We start from the raw sequence: 25,438 nt of genomic DNA, 5'->3' as shown, positions 1-25,438 counted from the left end.
CAGTACGCTAGAGATATGACCCTCGGATAGAATCCCGTACGCTAGAGATATGACCCTCGGATAGAATCCCGTACGCTAGAGATATGACCCTCCGATAGAATCCGGTACGCTAGAGATATGACCCTCCGATAGAATCCCGTACGCTAGAGATATGACCCTCCGATAGAATCCCGTACGCTAGAGATATGACCCTCCGATAGAATCCCGTACGCTAGAGATATGACCCTCCGATAGAATCCCGTACGCTAGAGATATGACCCTCCGATAGAATCCCGTACGCTAGAGATATGACCCTCCGATAGAATCCCGTACGCTAGAGATATGACCCTCCGATAGAATCCCGTACGCTAGAGATATGACCCTCCGATAGAATCCCGTACGCTAGAGATATGACCCTCGGATAGAATCCCGTACGCTAGAGATATGACCCTCGGATAGAATCCCGTACGCTAGAGATATGACCCTCGGATAGAATCCCGTACGCTAGAGATATGACCCTCCGATAGAATCCCGTACGCTAGAGATATGACCCTCCGATAGAATTCCGTACGCTAGAGATATGACCCTCCGATAGAATCCCGTATGCTAGAGATATGACCCTCGGATAGAATCCCGTACGCTAGAGATATGACCCTCGGATAGAATCCCGTACGCTAGAGATATGACCCTCGGATAGAATCCCGTACGCTAGAGATATGACCCTCGGATAGAATCCCGTACGCTAGAGATATGACCCTCGGATCGAATCCCGTACGCTAGAGATATGACCCTTGGATAGAATCCCGTACGCTAGAGATATGACCCTCCGATAGAATCCCGTACGCTAGAGATATGACCCTCCGATAGAATCCCGTACGCTAGAGATATGACCCTCGGATCGAATCCCGTACGCTAGAGATATGACCCTCCGATAGAATTCCGTACGCTAGAGATATGACCCTCCGATAGAATCCCGTACGCTAGAGATATGACCCTCGGATCGAATCCCGTACGCTAGAGGTATGACCCTCCGATAGAATCCCGTACGCTAGAGATATGACCCTCCGATAGAATCCCGTACGCTAGAGATATGACCCTCCGATAGAATCCCGTACGCTAGAGATATGACCCTCCGATAGAATCCCGTACGCTAGAGATATGACCCTCCGATAGAATCCCGTACGCTAGAGATATGACCCTCGGATCGAATCCCGTACGCTAGAGATATGACCCTCGGATAGAATCCCGTACGCTAGAGATATGACCCTCCGATAGAATCCCGTACGCTAGAGATATGACCCTCCGATAGAATCCCTTACGCTAGAGATATGACCCTCGGATCGAATCCCGTACGCTAGAGATATGACCCTCGGATCGAATCCCGTACGCTAGAGATATGACCCTCCGATCGAATCCCGTACGCTAGAGATATGACCCTCGGATAGAATCCCGTACGCTAGAGATATGACCCTCGGATCGAATCCCGTACGCTAGAGATATGACCCTCGGATAGAATCCCGTACGCTAGAGATATGACCCTCGGATCGAATCCCGTATGCTAGAGATATGACCCTCCGATCGAATCCCGTACGCTAGAGATATGACCCTCCGATAGAATCCCGTACGCTAGAGATATGACCCTCCGATAGAATCCCGTACGCTAGAGATATGACCCTCGGATAGAATCCCGTACGCTAGAGATATGACCCTCGGATCGAATCCCGTACGCTAGAGATATGACCCTCCGATAGAATCCCGTACGCTAGAGATATGACCCTCGGATAGAATCCCGTACGCTAGAGATATGACCCTCCGATAGAATCCCGTACGCTAGAGATATGACCCTCGGATAGAATCCCGTACGCTAGAGATATGACCCTCCGATAGAATCCCGTACGCTAGAGATATGACCCTCGGATCGAATCCCGTACGCTAGAGATATGACCCTCGGATAGAATCCCGTATGCTAGAGATATGACCCTCCGATAGAATCCCGTACGCTAGAGATATGACCCTCCGATAGAATCCCGTACGCTAGAGATATGACCCTCCGATAGAATCCCGTACGCTAGAGATATGACCCTCGGATCGAATCCCGTACGCTAGAGATATGACCCTCGGATCGAATCCCGTACGCTAGAGATATGACCCTCCGATCGAATCCCGTACGCTAGAGATATGACCCTCGGATAGAATCCCGTACGCTAGAGATATGACCCTCGGATAGATTCCCGTACGCTAGAGATATGACCCTCGGATCGAATCCCGTACGCTAGAGATATGACCCTCCGATCGAATCCCGTACGCTAGAGAAATTACCCTCGGATAGAATCCCGTACGCTAGAGATATGACCCTCGGATCGAATCCCGTACGCTAGAGATATGACCCTCGGATAGAATCCCGTACGCTAGAGATATGACCCTCGGATCGAATCCCGTACGCTAGAGATATGACCCTCGGATAGAATCCCGTATGCTAGAGATATGACCCTCGGATCGAATCCCGTACGCTAGAGATATGACCCTCGGATCGAATCCCGTACGCTAGAGATATGACCCTCGGATAGAATCCCGTAAGCTAGAGATATGACCCTCCGATAGAATCCCGTACGCTAGAGATATGACCCTCGGATAGAATCCCGTACGCTAGAGGTTTGTACCTCGTAGTTTTATGCTATAATATAGTCCTAGTCGGTATTTGATAGATATAAGGTCCCAGCTCTGCCCGTCTGTGAGGAAAGCAACCTGTGGTTACCTAGGTTACCCTATTGGCTCACAGCAATAACTTGACCTTTTTCAAACACCATTTTCTTGTCGTCCTCGTTGTCTTAGTCGATTACAAAACGACATTTAAGAAAAGTTTCGACATATCTGAAGATTACTTTTCAACATTACTTTCTCCCGAGCGTTCTCACTACTTAGAAAAATGTCATGTTTGTTTACCCCAATGTGTGGGCGTGGTGTAAAGTACTGAAGTATAAATACTTTAAAGTAGTACTTGAGTTGTTTTTTTGGGGATATCTGTACTTCACTATTTATATTTTGGCACCTTTTACTTCTCTACATACCTAATGAAAACAATGTACTTTTTACTCCATACATTTTCCCCTGTCACCCAAAAAGTACTTGTTACATTTGGAATACTTAGCAGGACAGGAAAATGGTCCAATTCACACATTTATCAAGAGAACAGCCCTGGTCATCCCTACTGCCTCTGATCTGGAGGACTCACTAAACAGAGAACATCCCTGGTCATCCCTACTGCCTCTGATCTGGAGGACTCACTAAACAGAGAACATCCCTGGTCATCCCTACTGCCTCTGATCTGGAGGACTCACTAAACAGAGAACATCCCTGGTCATCCCTACTGCCTCTGATCTGGAGGACCCACTAAACAGAGAACATCCCTGGTCATCCCTACTGCCTCTGATCTGGAGGACTCACTAAACAGAGAACATCCCTGGTCATCCCTACTGCCTCTGATCTGGAGGACCCACTAAACAGAGAACATCCCTGGTCATCCCTACTGCCTCTGATCTGGAGGACTCACTAAACAGAGAACATCCCTGGTCATCCCTACTGCCTCTGATCTGGAGGACTCACTAAACAGAGAACATCCCTGGTCATCCCTACTGCCTCTGATCTGGAGGACCCACTAAACAGAGAACATCCCTGGTCATCCCTACTGCCTCTGATCTGGAGGACTCACTAAACAGAGAACATCCCTGGTCATCCCTACTGCCTCTGATCTGGAGGACTCACTAAACAGAGAACATCCCTGGTCATCCCTACTGTCTCTGATCTGGTGGACTCACTAAACAGAGAACATCCCTGGTCATCCCTACTGCCTCTGATCTGGAGGACTCACTAAACAGAGAACATCCCTGGTCATCCCTACTGCCTCTGATCTGGAGGACTCACTAAACAGAGAACATCCCTGGTCATCCCTACTGCCTCTGATCTGGGGGACTCACTAAACAGAGAACATCCCTGGTCATCCCTACTGCCTCTGATCTGGAGGACTCACTAAACAGAGAACATCCCTGGTCATCTCTACTGCCTCTGATCTGGAGGACTCACTAAACAGAGAACATCCCTGGTCATCCCTACTGCCTCTGATCTGGGGGACTCACTAAACAGAGAACATCCCTGGTCATCCCTACTGCCTCTGATCTGGAGGACTCACTAAACAGAGAACATCCCTGGTCATCTCTACTGCCTCTGATCTGGAGGACTCACTAAACAGAGAACATCCCTGGTCATCCCTACTGCCTCTGATCTGGAGGACTCACTAAACAGAGAACATCCCTGGTCATCCCTACTGCCTCTGATCTGGAGGACTCACTAAACAGAGAACATCCCTGGTCATCCCTACTGCCTCTGATCTGGGGGACTCACTAAACAGAGAACATCCCTGGTCATCCCTACTGCCTCTGATCTGGAGGACTCACTAAACAGAGAACATCCCTGGTCATCTCTACTGCCTCTGATCTGGAGGACTCACTAAACAGAGAACATCCCTGGTCATCCCTACTGTCTCTGATCTGGAGGACTCACTAAACAGAGAACATCCCTGGTCATCCCTACTGTCTCTGATCTGGTAGACTAACTAAACAGAGAACAGCCCTGGTCATCCCTACTGCCTCTGATCTGGAGGACTCACTAAACAGAGAACATCCCTGGTCATCCCTACTGCCTCTGATCTGGAGGACTCACTAAACAGAGAACATCCCTGGTCATCCCTACTGTCTCTGATCTGGTGGACTAACTAAACAGAGAACAGCCCTGGTCATCCCTACTGCCTCTGATCTGGAGGACTCACTAAACGGAGAACATCCCTGCTCATCACTACTGCCTCTGATCTGGAGGACTCACTAAACAGAGAACATCCCTTGTCATCCCTACTGCCTCTGATCTGGAGGACTCACTAAACAGAGAACATCCCTGGTCATCCCTACTGCCTCTCATCTGGAGGACTCACTAAACAGAGAACATCCCTGCTCATCACTACTGCCTCTGATCTGGAGGACTCACTAAACAGAGAACATCCCTGGTCATCCCTACTGTCTCTGATCTGGTGGACTAACTAAACAGAGAACAGCCCTGGTCATCCCTACTGCCTCTGATCTGGAGGACTCACTAAACGGAGAACATCCCTGCTCATCACTACTGCCTCTGATCTGGAGGACTCACTAAACAGAGAACATCCCTTGTCATCCCTACTGCCTCTGATCTGGAGGACTCACTAAACAGAGAACATCCCTGGTCATCCCTACTGCCTCTCATCTGGAGGACTCACTAAACAGAGAACATCCCTGGTCATCCCTACTGCCTCTGATCTGGGGGACTCACTAAACAGAGAACATCCCTGGTCATCTCTACTGCCTCTGATCTGGGGGACTCACTAAACAGAGAACATCCCTGGTCATCTCTACTGCCTCTGATCTGGAGGACTCACTAAACAGAGAACATCCCTGGTCATCTCTACTGCCTCTGATCTGGGGGACTCACTAAACAGAGAACATCCCTGGTCATCTACTGCCTCTGATCTGGAGGACTCACTAAACAGAGAACATCCCTGGTCATCCCTACTGCCTCTGATCTGGGGGACTCACTGGCGTGTTGGAGTGTGACCCTGACTATCCATAAATAAATAAATAAATGGTGCCTTATGGTTTGCTTAATATCAGGAATTTGAGATGATTTATACTTTTTTCTTTTGACCCTTAAGTATTTTTTTAAATCAAATACTTTTTAGACTTTTACTCAAGTAGTATTTTTAAATGGGTGACTTTCACTTTTACAGGAAATGACTCAAAATATTTGTACTTTTACTCAAGTGTGACAATCGGGTACTTTTACCACCACTGGCGCGGTCGAGGGGAGTTCCTTGAATATCGACCCGGGACTTTCACCCTCAGAGTTCTCTGCTAGATTATAAACCGGGTGGTTCAAGCCACGAATGCTGATTGTCTGACAGCTACGCTATATCCGACCCGTATACCAATGGGTATGACAAATCATTTATTTTTACGGCTCTAATTACATTGGGTAACAAGTTTCTAATAGGCACTTTGTCGTTTGTGGTATATGGCCAATATACCTTGGCTAAGGGCTGTATCCCTAAGAACAGCCCTTGCCCGTGGTATATTTGCCATATACCATACCGCCTCGGGCCTAACTGCTCAAATTTAACCCTCAGAGAGTTCTATGCTAGAATATAACTCTAACTCCCCCCCCCTCCCCCTGCTTGCGATGATGATGATGATGATATGTGGTTGTTTTACCTTCTTGTGACTCTGGATAAGGGCATCTGCTAAAGGACTCAAATGTAAATGTGACTTTGTTTGACTTTCACCAGATCCCGATGACGGTGTGAACGGAGACAATCCCAGTCCTCGTCCCAGCCGACCACAGAGGACGGAGAAGAAAGACTACCTTGTGAGTACATACTTCCTGTTGAACCTCTTTTCAGGAAGTATTCAAACGCCTTGACTTTTTCCACATTTTGTTACGTTACAGCCTTATTCTAGAAATGGATTACATGGATTGTGTTCCTCATCCATCTACACACAACACCTCATAATGACATCACAATAGCCCATAATGACATCACAATAGCCCATAATGACGTCACAATAGTTACAGCCTTATTCTAGAAATGGATCAGATTTTTTAAACATGTTCCTCATAAATCTACACACATCCCATAAAGGACACAGCAAAAACAAAACATCTTTATAGAATTTGGTTGTAAATGTATTAAAAATTAAAAACAGAAGTAACATATTTTACAGTAGGAATCTGATTTATTTTCTGCTGATGCGTTCTCATTTTGACACCAAATCTACCCCTGGTGAAAGAGCTTTTATTTTTATGTCATCCGACCAAAAGAAACCAGTTTTCAATCCAAGTGTCGATGCCGTTTTTAGTCAACTCCGAGCGTCTTACATTTTGTTGGATGACACAGAAAAGAAAGCTCTTTGGCCAAGCAAACCAGTGGTGGATTTGACGTCGAAATGAAAACGCATAAGCAGATGGGGGGGAAAAAAACATACATACTGTAAAATATGATGGTGGATCGTTGACTAAGAAGACTATGATAACATAATGACGCTGAGTCTGCATCCCAAAATGGTAACCTATTCACTATAAAGGGGATAACTGTACAGGAACGTAGTGTAATTGGAGACGCAGACGATGAAAGGGTGCTTGAAGTAAATACTCAAAATGCGGACCAGCACTAGGCTTACAGTCCCTGGTTCGAATCCAGGCTGTATCACAATCCGGCCGTGATTGGGAGTCCCCATAGGGCGGCGCACAATTGGCCCAGCCGGCGTCCGGTTTTGTACGGGGTAGGCCGTCATTGTAAATAACAATGTGTTCTTACCTGACTTACCTGGTTAAACAGAGGTTCAATGTGTTCTTACCTGACTTACCTGGTTAAACAGAGGTTCAATGTGTTCTTACCTGACTTACCAGGTTAAACAGAGGTTCAATGTGTTCTTACCTGACTTACCTGGTTAAACAGAGGTTCAATGTGTTCTTACCTGACTTACCTGGTTAAACAGAGGTTCAATGTGTTCTTACCTGGTTAAACAGAGGTTCAATGTGTTCTTACCTGACTTACCATGTTAAACAGAGGTTCAATGTGTTCTTACCTGACTTACCTGGTTAAACAGAGGTTCAATGTGTTCTTACCTGACTTACCATGTTAAACAGAGGTTCAATGTGTTCTTACCTGACTTACCTGGTTAAACAGAGGTTCAATGTGTTCTTACCTGACTTACCATGTTAAACAGAGGTTCAATGTGTTCTTACCTGACTTACCTGGTTAAACAGAGGTTCAATGTGTTCTTACCTGACTTACCTGGTTAAACAGAGGTTCAATGTGTTCTTACCTGACTTACCATGTTAAACAGAGGTTCAATGTGTTCTTACCTGACTTACCTGGTTAAACAGAGGTTCAATGTGTTCTTACCTGGTTAAACAGAGGTTCAATGTGTTCTTACCTGACTTACCTGGTTAAACAAAGGTTCAATGTGTTCTTACCTGGTTAAACACTCCACTCCTCCTCCAGTCTGATGTGTGGCTGTTTGTTTCTCCTCAGAAACCTGCCATCAACGGCCTGCCGCCAACTCCTAAAGTCCTGGTGAGTGACCCGTCTCCATGAGTCTAGACCCCTAGTCCCTATATAGTGACCCGTCTCCATGAGTCTGAGGCTCCTAGTCCCTATATAGTGACCTGTCTCCATGAGTCTGAGGCTCCTAGTCCCTATATAGTGACCCGTCTCCATGAGTCTGAGGCCCCTAGTTCCTATATAGTGACCCGTCTCCATGAGTCTGAGACCCCTATTCCCTATATAGTGACTCGTCTCCATGAGTCTGAGGCTCCTATTCCCTTCATACTTTAGACCATATTCCCTATATAGTGAGCTGTCATAACTGTCTGTGAGCGGTCATAACTGTCTGTGAGCGGTCATAACGGTCTGTGAGCGGTCATAACGGTTTGTGAGCGGTCATAACGGTATGTGAGCGGTCATAACGGTATGTGAGCGGTCATAACGGTCTGTGAGCGGTCATAACGGTCTGTGAGCGGTCATAACGGTCTGTGAGCGGTCATAACGGTCTGTGAGCGGTCATAACGGTCTGTGAGCGGTCATAAAGGTATGTGAGCGGTCATAACGGTCTGTGAGCGGTCATAACGGTCTGTGAGCGGTCATAACGGTCTGTGAGCGGTCATAACGGTCTGTGAGCGGTCATAACGGTCTGTGAGCGGTCATAACGGTCTGTGAGCGGTCATAACGGTCTGTGAGCGGTCATAAAGGTCTGTGAGCGGTCATAACGGTCTGTGAGCGGTCATAACGGTCTGTGAGCGGTCATAACGGTCTGTGAGCGGTCATAACGGTCTGTGAGCGGTCATAACGGTCTGTGAGCGGTCATAACGGTCTGTGAGCGGTCATAACTGTCTGGGGTCACTGTCTGTGAGCGGTCATAACTGTCTGGGGTCACGGTCTGGGGTCACTGCCTGTGAGCGGTCATAACTGTGAGCGGTCATAACTGTCTGTGAGCGGTCATAACTGTCTGTGAGCAGTCATAACTGTCTGTGAGCAGTCATAACTGTCTGTGAGCGGTCATAACTGTCTGTGAGCGGTCATAACTGTCTGTGAGCGGTCATAACTGTCTGTGAGCGGTCATAACTGTCTGTGAGCGGTTATAACTGTCTGTGAGTGGTCATAACTGTCTGTGAGTGGTCATAACTGTCTGTGAGCGGTCATAACTGTCTGGGGTCACTGTCTGTGAGCGGTCATAACTGTCTGGGGTCACTGCATGGGGTCACTGCCTGTGAGCGGTCATAACTGTCTGGGGTCACTGTCTGTGAGCGGTCATAACTGTCTGGGGTCACGGTCTGGGGTCACTGCCTGTGAGCGGTCATAACTGTCTGGGGTCACTGTCTGTGAGCGGTCATAACTGTCTGGGGTCACTGTCTGTGAGCGGTCATAACTGTCTGTGAGCGGTCATAACTGTCTTTGAGTGGTCATAACTGTCTTTGAGTGGTCATAACGGTCTGTGAGCGGCCATAACGGTCTGTGAGCGGTCGTAACTGTCTGTGAGCGGTCATAACTGTCTGTGAGCGGTCATAACTGTCTGGGGTCACGGTCTGGGGTCACTGTCTGTGAGTGGTCATAACTGTCTGGGGTCATGGTCTGGGGTCACTGCCTGTGAGCGGTCATAACTGTCTGGGATCACGGTCTGGGGTCACTGTCTGTGAGTGGTCATAACTGTCTGGGGTCATGGTCTGGGGTCACTGCCTGTGAGCGGTCATAACTGTCTGGGGTCACGGTCTGGGGTCACTGTCTGTGAGCGGTCATAACTGTCTGGGGTCACGGTCTGGGGTCACTGTCTGTGAGCGGTCATAACTGTCTGTGAGCTGCATAATACCAGTGGACTCTAGTTTTTGTGGTCATGTGTGTGTATTGTGGTTATCCATCTCTCATATTCCCTTTTAAAATAACCCCCAGCTGACATTTTAAACATGATCCATCTGAAGACCATACTTAAATGGGATAGTTCACACATTTTTATTTCTCCAAAATAAACATGTTTAGCTTCCTTACCCTGGGAGCAGTCTTTTGGACAAGGAGACATTTGTGTTTGTTTACGTTCTCATTTGGTCCTCCGTATCACTACTCTAGATGGGGGCCTGTTTCTCCAAGGTGTTTGATGGCTGCCCACTGAACATCAACTGTGCTACGTCGTGGATACACCCTGATACCAAAGGTAACACACACACACACACAACAACAACGTTTCATTGAATGAGTGTGTCACACACCATTCAATGTATTTCTACTGTTTTGTTTCAGACCAGTACCTTATATTTGGGACGGAGGATGGGATCTATACCCTCAACCTGAATGAGCTGCATGAAGCCACCATGGAACAGGTAGGAGAACATGGGGCTCTCTGGGATAACCAAGCCATGACTCTGTGATTTTGACCTGCAGTACTGGGATAACCAAACCATGACTCAGTGATTTTTGACCTGCAGTACTGGGATAACCAAACCATGACTCAGTGATTTTTGACCTGCAGTACTGGGATAACCAAACCATGACTCAGTGATTATTGACCTGCAGTATTGGGGCTCTCCAGGAGTAGGACTTAGGATCACTGCTTTCAAGCACTAATATTGTGAGGTCTGCTGTCCTCTGTATCCGTAAAGTAATGAGTTATTCAATGTCTTCATTGTCTCATGTTCCCCCTCTAGCTGTTCCCCAGGAAGTGTACCTGGCTCTACATCATCAACAACAACCTGATGTCTCTGTCAGGTGAGTCAGTAGGACAGGTATCAACAACAACCTGATGTCTCTGTCAGGTGAGTCAGTAGGACAGGAAAACTCCTGGTGACAGTAGCAATGTAGATAGTTTTATGTGAGAGAAGAAGAACTCTTAATTGTAGCTAGATGATGCATGTCCCAAATGTGTAGCGGATCAGCACACTGAGCACTTCCTGGTTTAATCGAGGTTAAACAAAATACTGTATATCTGGGTTTTAACCATTTGGTTGTTGAATTTCTCTGTTGTAATAAAGTGAAAGTAAACTTATTGGAATTTAATACTTGGAGTATGTCCCCAATACTATCTCCTTTCTCCTGAAGTGTACACTCGTTCGCTACTCCTCCCCCCCCCAAAAAAAATCTAGCAGCGTTGTGTTGGTGGAGGTCATGGGCTAATGGGAGTTTCTACCCTATTTCTTATTCACAAGGCATTCGCACATCTCAGCAATCTTTGTTGCCTGGTAACAGTTGAATAAAAAATGAGAGAGAAAAAAATGACTGGTAGTAACACTGCTCTTTATTACGTTTTACATATCGGGCCTCACGACTTCCGGCAGAGCTTTAACATGTTTCTTATTCCAGTCATTTCATTTGAAATCGGTGAAGGGAAGTGAACAAGTGCACACTTTAGGAGGCAGGAGAGAGAGAGTTGGGATGTAGCCTAGGTCAAAGTTCAGTGTGATGTGTAGCGTCGTTCCTACTGAAGAGTAGACCCACTTTAGGAGGCAGGAGAGAGAGAGTTGGGATGTAGCCTAGGTCAAAGTTCAGTGTGATGTGTAGCGTCGTTCCTACTGAAGAGTAGACCCACTTTAGGAGGCAGGAGGGAGAGAGTTGGGATGTAGCCTAGGTCAAAGTTCAGTGTGATGTGTAGCGTCGTTCCTACTGAAGAGTAGACCCACTTTAGGAGGCAGGAGAGAAAGAGTTGGGATGTAGCCTAGGTCAAAGTTTAGCGTGATGTGTAGCGTCGTTCCTACTGAAGAGTAGACCCACTTTAGGAGGCAGGAGGGAGAGAGTTGGGATGTAGCCTAGGTCAAAGTTCAGTGTGATGTGTAGCGTCGTTCCTACTGAAGAGTAGACCCACTTTAGGAGGCAGGAGAGAAAGAGTTGGGATGTAGCCTAGGTCAAAGTTTAGCGTGATGTGTAGCGTCGTTCCTACTGAAGAGTAGACCCACTTTAGGAGGCAGGAGAGAGAGAGTTGGGATGTAGCCTAGGTCAAAGTTCAGTGTGATGTGTAGCGTCGTTCCTACTGAAGAGTAGACCCTATGCTCTGGCTCAGAGAATATCTAATCTCTGGTTTCTTTCTTCTCTTCCTCTTGGGCTCTGTCCCTCTTCCTCCTCCTCCTTCCTCTGGTCTGGCTTGATTTGGTATTCTACTAACCGGCTTCATCAGAAGGTAATCATCACATTCACAAATCATCATCATCATCACAGTCATCATCACCCCTCATCGTCATACCCATATTTTAATCCCACCCTTGTTCACCCCTCATCCAGGGTTGCAACCTTTTGGTTACTGTCCCAAAATTCCTGGGTTTTTCCCCAAGAAATCCTAGTTAGAATATTCCTGGAATAAGCAGGAAATCCAGGAATTCTCCAACCGGGATTTCTAGAAAACCGAGGGAATTTGGGGTAAAATGACCCTCCTTACCCCCCTACCCTTTTCAACATTAAGCGAACTCCATCCCAGCCCACATGCCTGTATGTTCAGATAAAAGTTCATCTGAGATCAGCTCCTTAAAACCAAATTGCTGTTGATGGTGAATACATCTACACTAATAATAATAATACTAAGTGTTTCTACCATGCATCCTCTTTTGATCTAGTTTCCTTAGTCCTTCAATCTATCTCCGTGTTGTCGTTTGTCTGTTTAACTATACAGGAATGTTTTGGGGGAGATTTCATGACCACTGTAAGAGATGTGACACCCAGAAACAATGTCATGTCTACGTCCCAAATTACATTCTATTCTCTATATAGTGCACTTCCCCCCCCCCCCCCCCCCCCCCTGGTCAACAGTAGTGCCCTATATAGGGAATAGGGTGCAACACATCCCTGTTTTTCCTATAATGTGATTATGTGATCACAGGGAAGACCTTCCAGCTCTACTCACACAACCTGATTGGGCTGTTTGAGCAGCTGAAGAAGCCTGGCCTGGCCTCTCAGTTCCAAACACACCGCTTCCCAGACAAGATGTTACCAAGGTGACACACACACACGCACACACCGCTTCCCAGACAAGATCTCACCCAAGTGAGAGACACAGGGGTCGATTCTATTGTCCTCAACAGAGGCTGTGTTGACACTATATGACTGTATATGACTGTGTCGTGTTCAGTAGACATGAAACAGAGAGAAACGGGGAGATACAGTGTCTTGCGAAACTATTCAACCCCCTTGGCATTTTTCCTATTTTGTTGCCTTACAACCTGGAATTAAAATAGATTTTTGGGGGGGTTGTATCATTTGATTTACACAACATGCCTACCACTTTGAAGATGCAAAATATGTTTTATTGTGAAATAAACAAGAAATATGTTTTAAAAAACTGAACTTGAGCGTGCATAACTATTCACCCCCCCAAAGTCAATACTTTGTAGAGCCACCTTTTGCAGCAATTACAGCCACAAGACTCTTGGGGTATGTCTCTGTAAGCTTGCCACATCTAGCCACTGGGATTTTTGCCCATTCTTCAAGGCAAAACTGCTCCAGCTCCTTCAAGTTGGATGGGTTCCCGCTGGTGTACAGCAATATTTAAGTCATACCACAGATTCTCAATTGGATTGAGGTCTGGGCTTTGACTAGGCCATTCCAAGACATGTAAATGTTTCCCCATAAACCACTTGAGTGTTGCTTTAGCAGTATGCTTAGGGTCATTGTCCTGCTGGAAGGTGAACCTCCGTCCCAGTCTCACATTTCTGGAAGACTGAAACAAGTTTCCTTCAAAAATGTCCCTGTATTTAGAGCCAATCATCATTCTTTCAATTCTGACCAGTTTCCCAGTCCCTGCCGATGAAAAACATCTCCACAGCATGATGCTGCCACCACAATGCTTCACTGTGGGGATGGTGTTCTCGGGATGATGAGAGGTGTTGGGTTTGCGCCAGACATGGTGTTTTCCTTGATGGACAAAAAGCTCTATTTTAGTCTCATCTGACCAGAGTACCTTCTTCCATATGTTTGGGGAGTCTCCCACATGCCTTTTGGTGAACACCAAATGTGTTTGCTTATTTTTTCTTTTAGCAATGGCTTTTTTTGGACACTCTTCCGTAAAGCCCAACTTTGTGGAGTGTACGGCTTAGTGGTCCTATGCGCAGACACTCCACTGTGGAGCTTTGCAGGTCCAGGGTTAGGGTTATCTTTGGTCTTTTGCAACAAAATGGGGAAAACCCCAAAGGGGCTGAATACTTGCAAGGCCCTGTACGATCTGAACTTGTCCAATAAGAAACTTCAGTTTCAAAACATTTTGCTACGGTGCGGCCTGCAGGACCCAGGCTGTATGACTGTGTGTTGGTTCAGGCTATATGACTGACTGTGTTGGTTCAGGCTATATGACTGTGTGTTGGTTCAGGCTATATGACAGACTGTGTGTTGGTTCAGGCTATATGACAGACTGTGTGTTGGTTCAGGCTATATGACAGACTGTGTGTTGGTTCAGGCTATATGACAGACTGTGTGTTGGTTCAGGCTATATGACTGTGTGTTGGTTCAGGCTATATGACTGTGTGTTGGTTCAGGCTATATGACTGACTGTGTTGGTTCAGGCTATATGACTGTGTGTTGGTTCAGGCTATATGACTGTGTGTTGGTTCAGGCTATATGACTGTGTGTTGGTTCAGGCTATATGACTGTGTGTTGGTTCAGGCTATATGACTGTGTGTTGGTTCAGGCTATATGACTGACTGTGTGTTGGTTCAGGCTATATGACTGACTGTGTGTTGGTTCAGGCTATATGACTGACTGTGTGTTGGTTCAGGCTATATGACTGTGTGTTGGTTCAGGCTATATGACTGTGTGTTGGTTCAGGCTATATGACTGTGTGTTGGTTCAGGCTGTATGACAGACTGTGTTGGTTCAGGCTATATGACTGTGTGTTGGTTCAGGCTATATGACTGTGTGTTGGTTCAGGCTATATGACTGTGTGTTGGTTCAGGCTATATGACTGTGTGTTGGTTCAGGCTATATGACTGTGTGTTGGTTCAGGCTATATGACTGTGTGTTGGTTCAGGCTATATGACTGTGTGTTGGTTCAGGCTATATGACTGTGTGTTGGTTCAGGCTATATGACTGTGTGTTGGTTCAGGCTATATGACTGTGTGTTGGTTCAGGCTATATGACTGTGTGTTGGTTCAGGCTATATGACTGTGTGTTGGTTCAGGCTATATGACTGTGTGTTGGTTCAGGCTATATGACTGTGTGTTGGTTCAGGCTATATGACTGACTGTGTTGGTTCAGGCTATATGACTGACTGTGTGTTGGTTCAGGCTATATGACTGTGTGTTGGTTCAGGCTGTATGACTGACTGTGTGTTGGTTCAGGCTGTATGACTGACTGTGTGTTGGTTCAGGCTATATGACTGACTGTGTGTTGGTTCAGGCTATATGACTGACTGTGTGTTGGTTCAGGCTATATGACTGTGTGTTGGTTCAGGCTATATGACTGACTGTGTTGGTTCAGGCTATATGACTGTGTGTTGGTTCAGGCTGTATGACTGACTGTGTGTTGGTTCAGGCTATATGACTGACTGTGTGTTGGTTCAGGCTATATGACTGACTGTGTGTTGGTTCAGGCTATATGACTGACTGTGTGTTGGTTCAGGCTATATGACTGACTGTGTGTTGGTTCAGGCTATATGACTGACTGTGTGTTGGTTCAGGCTGTATGACTGACTGTGTGTTGGTTCAGGCTGACAGTTTTCTCTCTGCAGGAGGTTTGCCTTGACAACGAAGATCCCTGACACAAAGGGCTGTCACAAGTGTTGCATTGGTGAGTTCCACATCCCCCCTTGGTCCTGGACAGAGCAAATATCAAGTCCTATGCTTTGATTTACCTCAACCTCCTCTCTCTTTCTCTGGGTTTCTCTCTCTTTCTCTGGGTTTCTCTCTCTTTCTCTGGGTTTCTCTCTCTTTCTCTGGGTATCTCTCTTCCCTCTTCCCCTGGGTATCTCTCTTCCTCTGGGTATCTCTCTCTTCCCCTGGGTATCTTTCTCTTTCTCTGGGTTTCTCTCTCTTCTCCTGGGTTTCTCTCTCTTCTCCTGGGTATCTCTCTCTTCCCCTGGCAGTGAGGAACCCGTATACGGGCCATAAGTACCTGTGTGGAGCGCTCCAGTTTGGGATAATCCTGCTACAGTGGTATGAACCCATGCAGAGGTTCATGCTTATCAAGGTCAGTCCTTTATCTATACTGATCAAAAACATAAACGCAACATGTAAAGTTGTTGGTTTCATGAGCTGAAGCACACAAAAAGCTTATTTCTCTGAATCTCACAAATGTGTTTTTACATCTCTGGTCATGAGTATTTCTCGTTTGCCAAGAAAATCCATCCACCTGACAGGTGTGGCATTTCAAGAAGCTGATTACACAGCATGATCATTACACAGGTGCACCTTGTGCTGGGGGCAATAAAAGGCCACTCTAAAATGTGCAGTTTTGTCACACAACACAATGACACACATGTATCAAGTTTTGAGGGGGCGTGCAAATGGAATGTTCATTTCTCTACCATAAACTGCCTCCAACGTCGTTTTAGGGAATTTGGCAGTAGGTCCAACCGGCCTCACAACCACAGACCATGTATAACCACGCCAGCCCAGGACCTCTATATCTGGCTTCTTTACCTGCGGGATCGTCTGAGACCAGCCACCTGGACAGCTGATGAAACTGGGATCGTCTGAGACCACCCACCCAGACAGCTGATGTGTGGGTTTGCACAACCAAATAATTTCTGCATAAACTGTCAGGGACCGTCTCAGGGAAGCTCATCTGTGTGTTCGCCGTCCTCACCAGGGTCTCGACCCGACTACAGTTCAGCGTTGTAACCAACTTCAGTGGGTAAATGCTCACCTTCGATGGCCACTGGCACGTTGGAGAAGTGTGCTCATCACGGACGAATCCCAGTTTCAGCTGTACCGGGCAGATGGCAGACAGCGTGTGTGGAGTTGTTTTTGTGAGAGACTTGCTGACGTCAACGTTGTGAACAGAGTGCCCCATGGTGGCGATGTGGTTATGGTATAGGCAGACATACGCTACGGACAACGAACACAAATGTTTCAGCATGATAATGCACGGCCCCATGTTGCAAGGATCTGTACACAATTCCTGGAAGCTGAAAATGTCCCAGTTCTTCCCTGGCCTACATACACACCAGACATGTCACCCATTGATCTCTGGATTGACGTGTACAACAGCGTGTTCCAGTTCCCTACAATATCCAGCAACTTCACAGCCATTGAAGAGGAGTAGGACAACATTCCACAGGCCACAATCAACAGCCTGATAAACTCTATGTGAAGGAGATGTGTTGCGCAGCATGAGACAAATGGTGGTCACACCAGATACTGACTTGTTTTCTGATCAACGCTCCTACCTTTTTTTAAAGGTATCTGTGACCAACAAGATGCATATCTGTATTCCCAGTCATGTGAAATCCATAGATTAGGGCCTAATTAATAAATTTCAATGGACTATTTCCTTATATTTCCTGTTAGATGGTCACAGATACCGTTAGATGGTCTGTGAGGATGAGCAAATCAAGAAGCACATACACTTCTCTTTACTGTTATATGTTCTGCATCCAACAGCATGAATCGTTTACTTGTTTACCATGTTAAAACAGACATTTCTCTGGACCATGATAAGGGACCATTGTGATGCAAGGCACATTTCAAACAGACAAAGAATCATCTCGTGCTTTAGTACGACCCACTTTACTTCCTCAGCATTACTTTCAGAGCCTCATCTCTCTCTCTCTCTCTCTCTCTCTCTCTCTCTCTCTCTCCCCCCTCTCTCTCTCCTCTCTCTCTCTCTCCTCTCCTCTCTCTCTCTCTCCTCTCCTCTCTCTCTCCCCTCTCTCTCTCCTCTCTCTCTCCTCTCCTCTCTCTCTCTCCCCTCTCTCTCTCCTCTCTCTCTCTCCTCTCCTCTCTCTCTCTCCCCTCTCTCTCTCCTCTCTCCTCTCTCTCTCTCCTCTCCTCTCTAACTCTCCTCTCTCTCTCTCCCCTCTCTCTCTCCTCTCCTCTCTCTCTCTCACCTCTCTCTCCCCTCTCTCTCTCCCCTCTCTCTCTCCCCTCCCTCTCTTCCCCTCTCTCTCCCCTCTCTCTCTCCCCTCCCTCTCTCTCCCCTCTCTCTCCCCTCTCTCTCTCTCCCCTCTCTCTCTCTCCCCTCTCTCTCTCTCCCCTCTCTCATCTCTCCCTCATCTCTCTCCTCACTCTCCCTCATCTCTCTCTCATCCCTTTCCCTCTCCTCCCTCTCCTCCCTCTCCTCTCCCTCCTTGCTTTCTCTCTCCTATCTCTCTCTCCTCTCTCTCCTATCTCTCTCTCCTATCTCTCTCTCCTCTCTCTCTCTCCTCTCTCTCTCCCTCTCCTCTTTCTCCTATCTCTCTCTCCTTGCTCTCTCTCTCTCTCCTTGCTCTCTCTCTCTCTCTCTCCTTGCTCACGCTCTCTCTCCTTGCTCTCGCTCTCTCTCTCTCTCTCTCTCTCTCTCTCTCTCTCCTTGCTCTTTCTCTCTCTCTCTCTCCTTGCTCTTTCTCTCTCTCTCTCTCTCTCTCTCTCTCTCTCTCTCTCTCTCCTTGCTCTTTCTCTCTCTCTCCTTGCTTCTTTCTCTCTCTCTCCTTGCTCTTTCTCTCTCTCCTCTCCTCTACCTCTCCTCTACCTCTCCTCTTCCTCTCCTCTTCCTCTCCTCTCCCTCCTATCTCTCTCCCTCTCCTCTCTGGTGTTCTGTCCCTCAGCACTTTGACTTCCCCCTACCCAGCCCTCTGAAGGTGTTTGAGATGTTAGTGGTTCCAGAGCAGGAATACCCCATGGTGTGTATAGCTGTCAGCCAGGCCACGGAGCCAGGCCAGGTGGTTCGCTTTGAGACCATCAACCTCAACTCCTGCTCTTCCTGGTTCACTGAGATGGGATCAAGTAAGGAATTCACACACAGTAACACTACATTCATATCTATAGGCTACATTGAGTTTTTTTCTTCAGTCGTATGGCGTTAGTGCGTATAGCCTATGCTTTAGGGCTTAACTGTACGAAGTTAAGTTGATCCACTGGGGCAAAAATGACAACGTTGGGAGTTTAATTCAAGAGAAAAGCTGTGTATAATGTAAAGTTGAAAATAAAGAGAAAGGAGGCGGGACCAGAACTGTTTGTTTGGGAGGGAGAAGTTGTAAAAGAGAAAGGAGGCGGGGCCAGAACTGTTTGGGAGAGAGAAGTTGTAAAAGAGAAAGGAGGCGGGGCCAGAACTGTTTGGGAGGGAGAAGTTGTAAAAGAGAAAGGAGGCGGGGCCAGAACTGTTTGGGAGAGAGACTTGTAAAAGAGGTCACTAGCAGTGTCGACTGTGTGTTATGACGCGATGATTGTGAGGCGCTATACGAATTCTTCAGTCATAAGACGGGGATTTTTCAAAATGCAACGTCAAGGGAACTGTAGGGTACTGTCTGAGATGGGTTTAAACGGAATAGTAGCCCGGCTGAAATCTGGACACTGACTTGTCGGTCTGTAACATCTCACGTAGCCTTAATATTAACTCCTGCTGAATTAAGCATTTCATGTAATGAAATGATCCCTCAAATGTTTGTTTTTACTCTGGAACAGGAGAGGAGAAATGTGATTTAATTTATTTTAGCATCTTGATAGAATTCATCTGTAGTTAGGGACCGTTTTTGTATAATGCTATCTTTATCATTTTATTTTTTTTTGTTGTTGTTTTTTTTTGCTTTTTCTCCCCGGTCCCTAAATGTCTTTGCTGCTTGAGAGAAGCAGAGATGAAAGAGGAAACAAACGTCACCAACGGCGACGATATTGAAGCATTCCTTCTATTGATTTATGATGTCATAAGCAGAAACATAGGCCTATCTAGAAAAGGCTTGTCAAACAATCATTCAACCATCTGACTGGACGGCGTATTTTCTATATTTGTGGGTGAGGGCCTCAGCTTTCCATCGTCATATAGTCAGGGGGCTTTCCACCGTCATATAGTCAGGGGGCTTTTCCACCGTCATATAGTCAGGGGGCTTTCAATCGTCATATAGTCAGGGGGCTTTCAATCGTCATATAGTCAGGGGGCTTTTCCACCGTCGTATAGTCAGGGGGCTTTTCACCATCATATAGTCAGGGGGCTTTTCATCGTCATATAGTCGGGGCTTTTCATCGTCATATAGTCGGGGCTTTTCATCGTCGTATAGTCAGGGGGCTTTTCACCGTCGTATAGTCAGGGGGCTTTCCACCGTCATATAGTCAGGGGGCTTTCCACTGTCATATAGTCAGGGGGCTTTCCACCGTCATATAGTCAGGGGGCTTTTCATCGTCATATAGTCAGGGGGATTTTCATCGTCATATAGTCAGGGGGCTTTTCACCGTCATATAGTCGGGGGGCTTTTCATCGTCATATAGTCAGGGGGCTTTCCACCGTCATATAGTCAGGGGGATTTTCATCGTCATATAGTCAGGGGGCTTTCCACTGTCATATAGTCAGTCAGGGGGCTTTTCATCGTCATATAGCCAGGGGGCTTTCCACCGTCATATAGCCAGGGGGCTTTCCACCGTCATATAGTCAGGGGGCTTTCCACCGTCATATAGTCAGGGGGCTTTCCATCGTCATATAGTCAGGGGGCTTTTCACCGTCATATAGTCGGGGGCTTTTCATCGTCATATAGTCAGGGGGCTTTCCACCGTCATATAGTCAGGGGGATTTTCACCGTCATATAGTCAGGGGGCTTTCCACTGTCATATAGTCAGTCAGGGGGCTTTTCATCGTCATATAGCCAGGGGGCTTTCCACCGTCATATAGCCAGGGGGCTTTCCACCGTCATATAGTCAGGGGGCTTTCCACCGTCATATAGTCAGGGGGCTTTCCATCGTCATATAGTCAGGGGGCTTTCCACTGTCATATAGTCAGGGGGCTTTCCACTGTCATATAGTCAGTCGGGGGGCTTTCCACCGTCATATAGTCAGGGGGCTTTCCACCGTCATATAGTCAGGGGGCTTTCCATCGTCATATAGTCAGGGGGCTTTCCACTGTCATATAGTCAGGGGGCTTTCCACTGTCATATAGTCAGTCGGGGGGCTTTTCATCGTCATATAGTCGGGGTGCTTTTCATCGTCATATAGTCAGGGGGCTTTCCACCGTCATATAGTCAGGGGGCTTTCCACCGTCATATAGTCAGGGGGCTTTCCACCGTCATATAGTGAAAAAACATCTTACCCGCACATCACCACAACCCTGTTCCTGGAGAGCCACAGGTCCTGCAGGAGTTGTCCCCAACGAGGCACCACACCTGACCAACTGAGCTAATTGATCAGGTCAGACATTGATTCAATTCAACACACCTGGTCTTCAAGGTCAGTAAAATCAAGAACTACGGCACTCCAGGACCAGCCTACCCCCTGCTCTACATGGAGAAACAATCAACCTCAACTAGGGCTGTGGTCGTCATGACTTCAACGTATTGGTATTGACACTCAGAACTGTGGTCGTCATGACATTTTGTCAGCTGGTGATTGTCAAGCAAATAACTGCCGGTCTCACGGTGATCGACCGTTAATTAACGTTTAGCATCTCCTGGCTTCCACACACATCTTACCAGCCACTGATGCAGACCTTTGGAACATCTACAGTTTAAACAGTATAATAAATCCATGTAATATAGTCTACACCGTCACAATGAATCCATTATTTATTTTAGACAGGTCTAAAGAAACATGATAATGTGAAAATGTAGTCTTATTTCAGAAGGAACAGAATAGCATACTCCTGAGTTATCCTTATGTTAGGTCCTGATCTGACTATGACTGTAGGCTACACCAGCCTAAACCTATCCATGTTAACATTGAACTGGGTGAATGGAATACGAATAACAAGTCATCCAATAGAAACGGTTTGTTTCAATATGCAAATACCAGTGACGGGTCGGTGCCCTCCCTCTTAAAAGGCACTATGCTAAATGACTAGGCTACACCAGCCTAAACCTATCCATGTTAACATTGAACCGGATGAATGGAATACGAACAACAAGTCATCCAATAGACCTGTCACCGTGGAGATATCCCTCCTGGCATCCAATAGAAACGGTTTGTTTCAATATGCAAATACCAGTGACGGTCGGTGCCTTTTAAGAGGGAGGGCACCGACCCGTCACTGGTATTTGCATATTGAAACAAACCGTTTCTATTGGATGCCAGGAGGGATATCTCCACGGTGACCGTTCTATATTTCTTCCCCCTAGCTGGTCGAGCAGTGGACGCCATCCATGTGACCCAGCTGGAGAGGGACACCTTGCTAGTGTGCCTGGACAGTAAGTATGACCTCTGAACCCATAGAGATGATGACCTCTTGACCTGCACTCAATATTATTATTATTATTATTATTATTTTTTTTTTACCTTTATTTAACCAGGCAAGTCAGTTAAGAACAAATTCTTATTTTCAATAACGGCCTAGGAACAGTGGGGTTAACTGCCTTGTTCAGGGGCAGAACGACAGATTTGTACCTTGTCGGCTCGGGGGTTTGAACTTGCAACCTTCCGGTTACTAGTCCAACTCTCTAACCACTAGGCAACCTGCCACCTCTACAGTCTAACCACTAGGCTACCTGCCACCTCTACACTCTAACCACTAGGCTACCTGCCACCTCTACACTCTAACCACTAGGCTACCCTGCCACCTCTACACTCTAACCACTAGGCTACCCTGCCACCTCTACACTCTAACCACTAGGCTACCCTGCCACCTCTACACTCTAACCACTAGGCTACCCTGCCACCTCTACACTCTAACCACTAGGCTACCCTGCCGCCCCTATCCTAAGATGTGTTCCAAATGGCACCCCTATTCCCTGTGCAGTGCACTACTTTTGACCAGAGACCATAGTTTTCTGGTCACCGTAGGGCTCTGGTTTAAAGTAGTGCACTGCCCCCCTCCCCCAGTCTTAACTGTTGTCCTGCACTGCCCTGAGAAAAGTTTTCCCTGCTCATACACAGTATATCACAAAAGTGAGTACACACCCCTCACATTTTTTGTAAATATTGGAGTATATCTTTTCATGTGACAACACTGAAGAAATGACACTTTGCTACAATGTAAAGTAGTGAGTGTACAGCTTGTATAACAGTGTAAATTTGCTGTTCCCTCAAAATAACTCCACACACAGCCATTAATGTCTAAACCGCTGGCAACAAAAGTGAGTACACCCCTAAGTGAAAATGTCCAAATCGGGCCCAATTAGCCATTTTACAAGCTGTACACTCACCACTTTACATTGTAGCAAAGTGTCATTTCTTCAGTGTTGTCACATGAAAATATATACTCAAATATTTACAAAAATGTGAGGGGTGTACTCACTTTTGTGATATACTGTGAATGTCTGCTTTTATCCAACCCACTATTCTAAAGGATTCTCTTCCTCTTCTAGAAAATCTCAAGATCGTTAACCTCCAGGGAAGACTGAAGTCCAACAAGAAGCTAGCCTCGGAGCTCAGCTTTGACTTCACCATTGGATCCGTTGGTAAGATGTGCTCTCTTATTCACCTTCTATTGTACATCCATTGTAATAACGTGTATAGGAAGTGTTATAACGTGTATAGGAAGTGTTATAACGTCTACAGGAAGTGTTATAACGTGTATAGGAAGTGTTATGACGTGTATAGGAAGTGTTATAACGTGTACAGGAAGTGTTATAACGTCTACAGGAAGTGTTATAACGTGTATAGGAAGTGTTATAACGTGTATAGGAAGTGTTATAACGTCTACAGGAAGTGTTATAACGTCTACAGGAAGTGTTATAACGTGTATAGGAAGTGTTATAACGTGTACAGGAAGTGTTATAACGTGTACAGGAAGTGTTATAACGTGTACAGGAAGTGTTATAATGTGTACAGGAAGTGTTATAATGTGTACAGGAAGTGTTATACCGTGTACAGGAAGTGTTATACCGTGTACAGGAAGTGTTATAACGTGTACAGGAAGTGTTATAACGTGTACAGGAAGTGTTATAACGTGTACAGGAAGTGTTATAACGTGTACAGGAAGTGTTATAACGTGTACAGGAAGTGTTATAACGTTCCCCAACTTTATTTTTGTGTGTTGAATTTTCAATGTTGGACATAGAAGACCTGTAAAAACACCAGGAAATCAGCTCCAAGTTATTTGAAATTAAGATATCTGTTCCCGACTATTCCCACGTATAATAGAGAGATTAGGGTCGGAAACTTTCCTGGAAATTTCCGGACATTTTCCATTGGAAGTTGAGCCTGGGAATGTTGCTTAAATTCATCAAAAAAGTTAGCTTATAACGGTGAACTTTTTTTGCGGGACACACATAAGGCAATTCTAGGTCTTGTGGGTATATTTTGGTTAAACTTCCCCAATTCAATGGAATTCCAACCCTCTGCATCCACAGTGCATTCTTGCGGAATCATCTGGCCAAGTGCATAAAGTTCCCTCAGCCCTCACAACAAGCAACCTCTGACTTAAGTTCCTCTACTTCTATTCGAGGTGTAAATTATGAATCAGACACCTTATCGATAGCAACAGCTCATGGTCCTCCTGGAATCAGACGTTTTTTTCTCTCAATGGAGGAACGTAGTCCGAGAAATGCTGATGAAGGTCTTGCTCGAGCGGTGTATGCAACTGGTTCACCTCTGACGCTCACAGGCAATGTGTATTGGAAGAGATTTCTGAATATTCTTTTCCCAGCATACACCCCTCCAACCAGACATGCTTTATCTACTCATTTGCTGGGTGCCGAGTTCAAGTGAAGGTCAAGCAAATCATAGAGAAAGCAGACTGTATTTGCAGTCATCTCCGATGAGGCAACGCTACCAAATACTAATTGAGTGTATGTAAACTTCTGACCCACTGGGAATGTGATGAAAGAAATAAAAAGCTAAACTAAATCATTCTCTCTACTATTATTCTGACATTTCACATTCTTCAAATAAAGTGGTGATCCTGACTGACCTAAAACAGGGAATTTTTAGTCTGATTAAATGTCAGGAATGGTGAAAAACTGAGTTTAAATGTATTTGGCTAAGGTGTTTGTCAATTTGTCAACTGTATGTTGAAAATGTTTTGGGAGATGTGATGGATCATTCAATTTTCCCTTTTGTTGTTCAATGAAATCATCCCATGTGAAGAGTCAACTCATTTAATTAAAGTTCAATTCGTAACTAAATTGTTTTTTAAAAATTTATATTGGAAGATTTTAATAATTTGCAAATATGTCTACTTATGATAAGGTAAGGTTTATGTTTCTGTCTCCATTTAAATTGTATTAATATTAATTTGCATATTTTTCCATTAATTCCCATATATTCACGTTAATTCCCACGGAAAGTTTCGTCCTCTGAATAGTCCCCAAAATGTGCAACACGTGATCATATACAAATGGAAGCCAGATTTGAATTTATTTTTATTTATTTT

The 25,438-nt window shown here is 45.9% G+C and overlaps 1 protein-coding gene across 9 annotated transcripts in view; it reads left to right on the top strand.

The window, feature by feature from the left end:
• Positions 1–25,438, top strand: part of LOC109904626 (mitogen-activated protein kinase kinase kinase kinase 5) — a 141,441-nt gene that overhangs the window by 97,067 nt on the left and 18,936 nt on the right. For 7 of the 9 annotated variants that reach the window (XM_031787702.1, XM_031787705.1, XM_031787704.1 and 4 more), the window contains 12 exons: positions 6,341–6,420; positions 8,090–8,131; positions 10,175–10,259; positions 10,346–10,425; positions 10,750–10,810; positions 12,210–12,212; positions 12,906–13,020; positions 15,744–15,802; positions 16,098–16,201; positions 18,759–18,936; positions 22,245–22,313; positions 23,430–23,522. In XM_031787702.1, coding sequence (XP_031643562.1) covers positions 6,341–6,420; positions 8,090–8,131; positions 10,175–10,259; positions 10,346–10,425; positions 10,750–10,810; positions 12,210–12,212; positions 12,906–13,020; positions 15,744–15,802; positions 16,098–16,201; positions 18,759–18,936; positions 22,245–22,313; positions 23,430–23,522 — 969 coding nt within the window. The remainder of the gene's footprint in view (positions 1–6,340; positions 6,421–8,089; positions 8,132–10,174; positions 10,260–10,345; positions 10,426–10,749; positions 10,811–12,209; positions 12,213–12,905; positions 13,021–15,743; positions 15,803–16,097; positions 16,202–18,758; positions 18,937–22,244; positions 22,314–23,429; positions 23,523–25,438) is intronic. The other 2 variants (XM_031787706.1, XM_031787708.1) reach the window with 1 other exon arrangement.

This window comes from Oncorhynchus kisutch, linkage group LG14 (assembly GCF_002021735.2).
Source record: "Oncorhynchus kisutch isolate 150728-3 linkage group LG14, Okis_V2, whole genome shotgun sequence".
In the NCBI taxonomy this organism is placed as follows: Eukaryota; Metazoa; Chordata; class Actinopteri; order Salmoniformes; family Salmonidae; genus Oncorhynchus; species Oncorhynchus kisutch.
The sequence above is the reverse complement of the archived record's forward strand: the minus strand, read 5'-3'. Positions and strand labels throughout refer to the sequence as shown.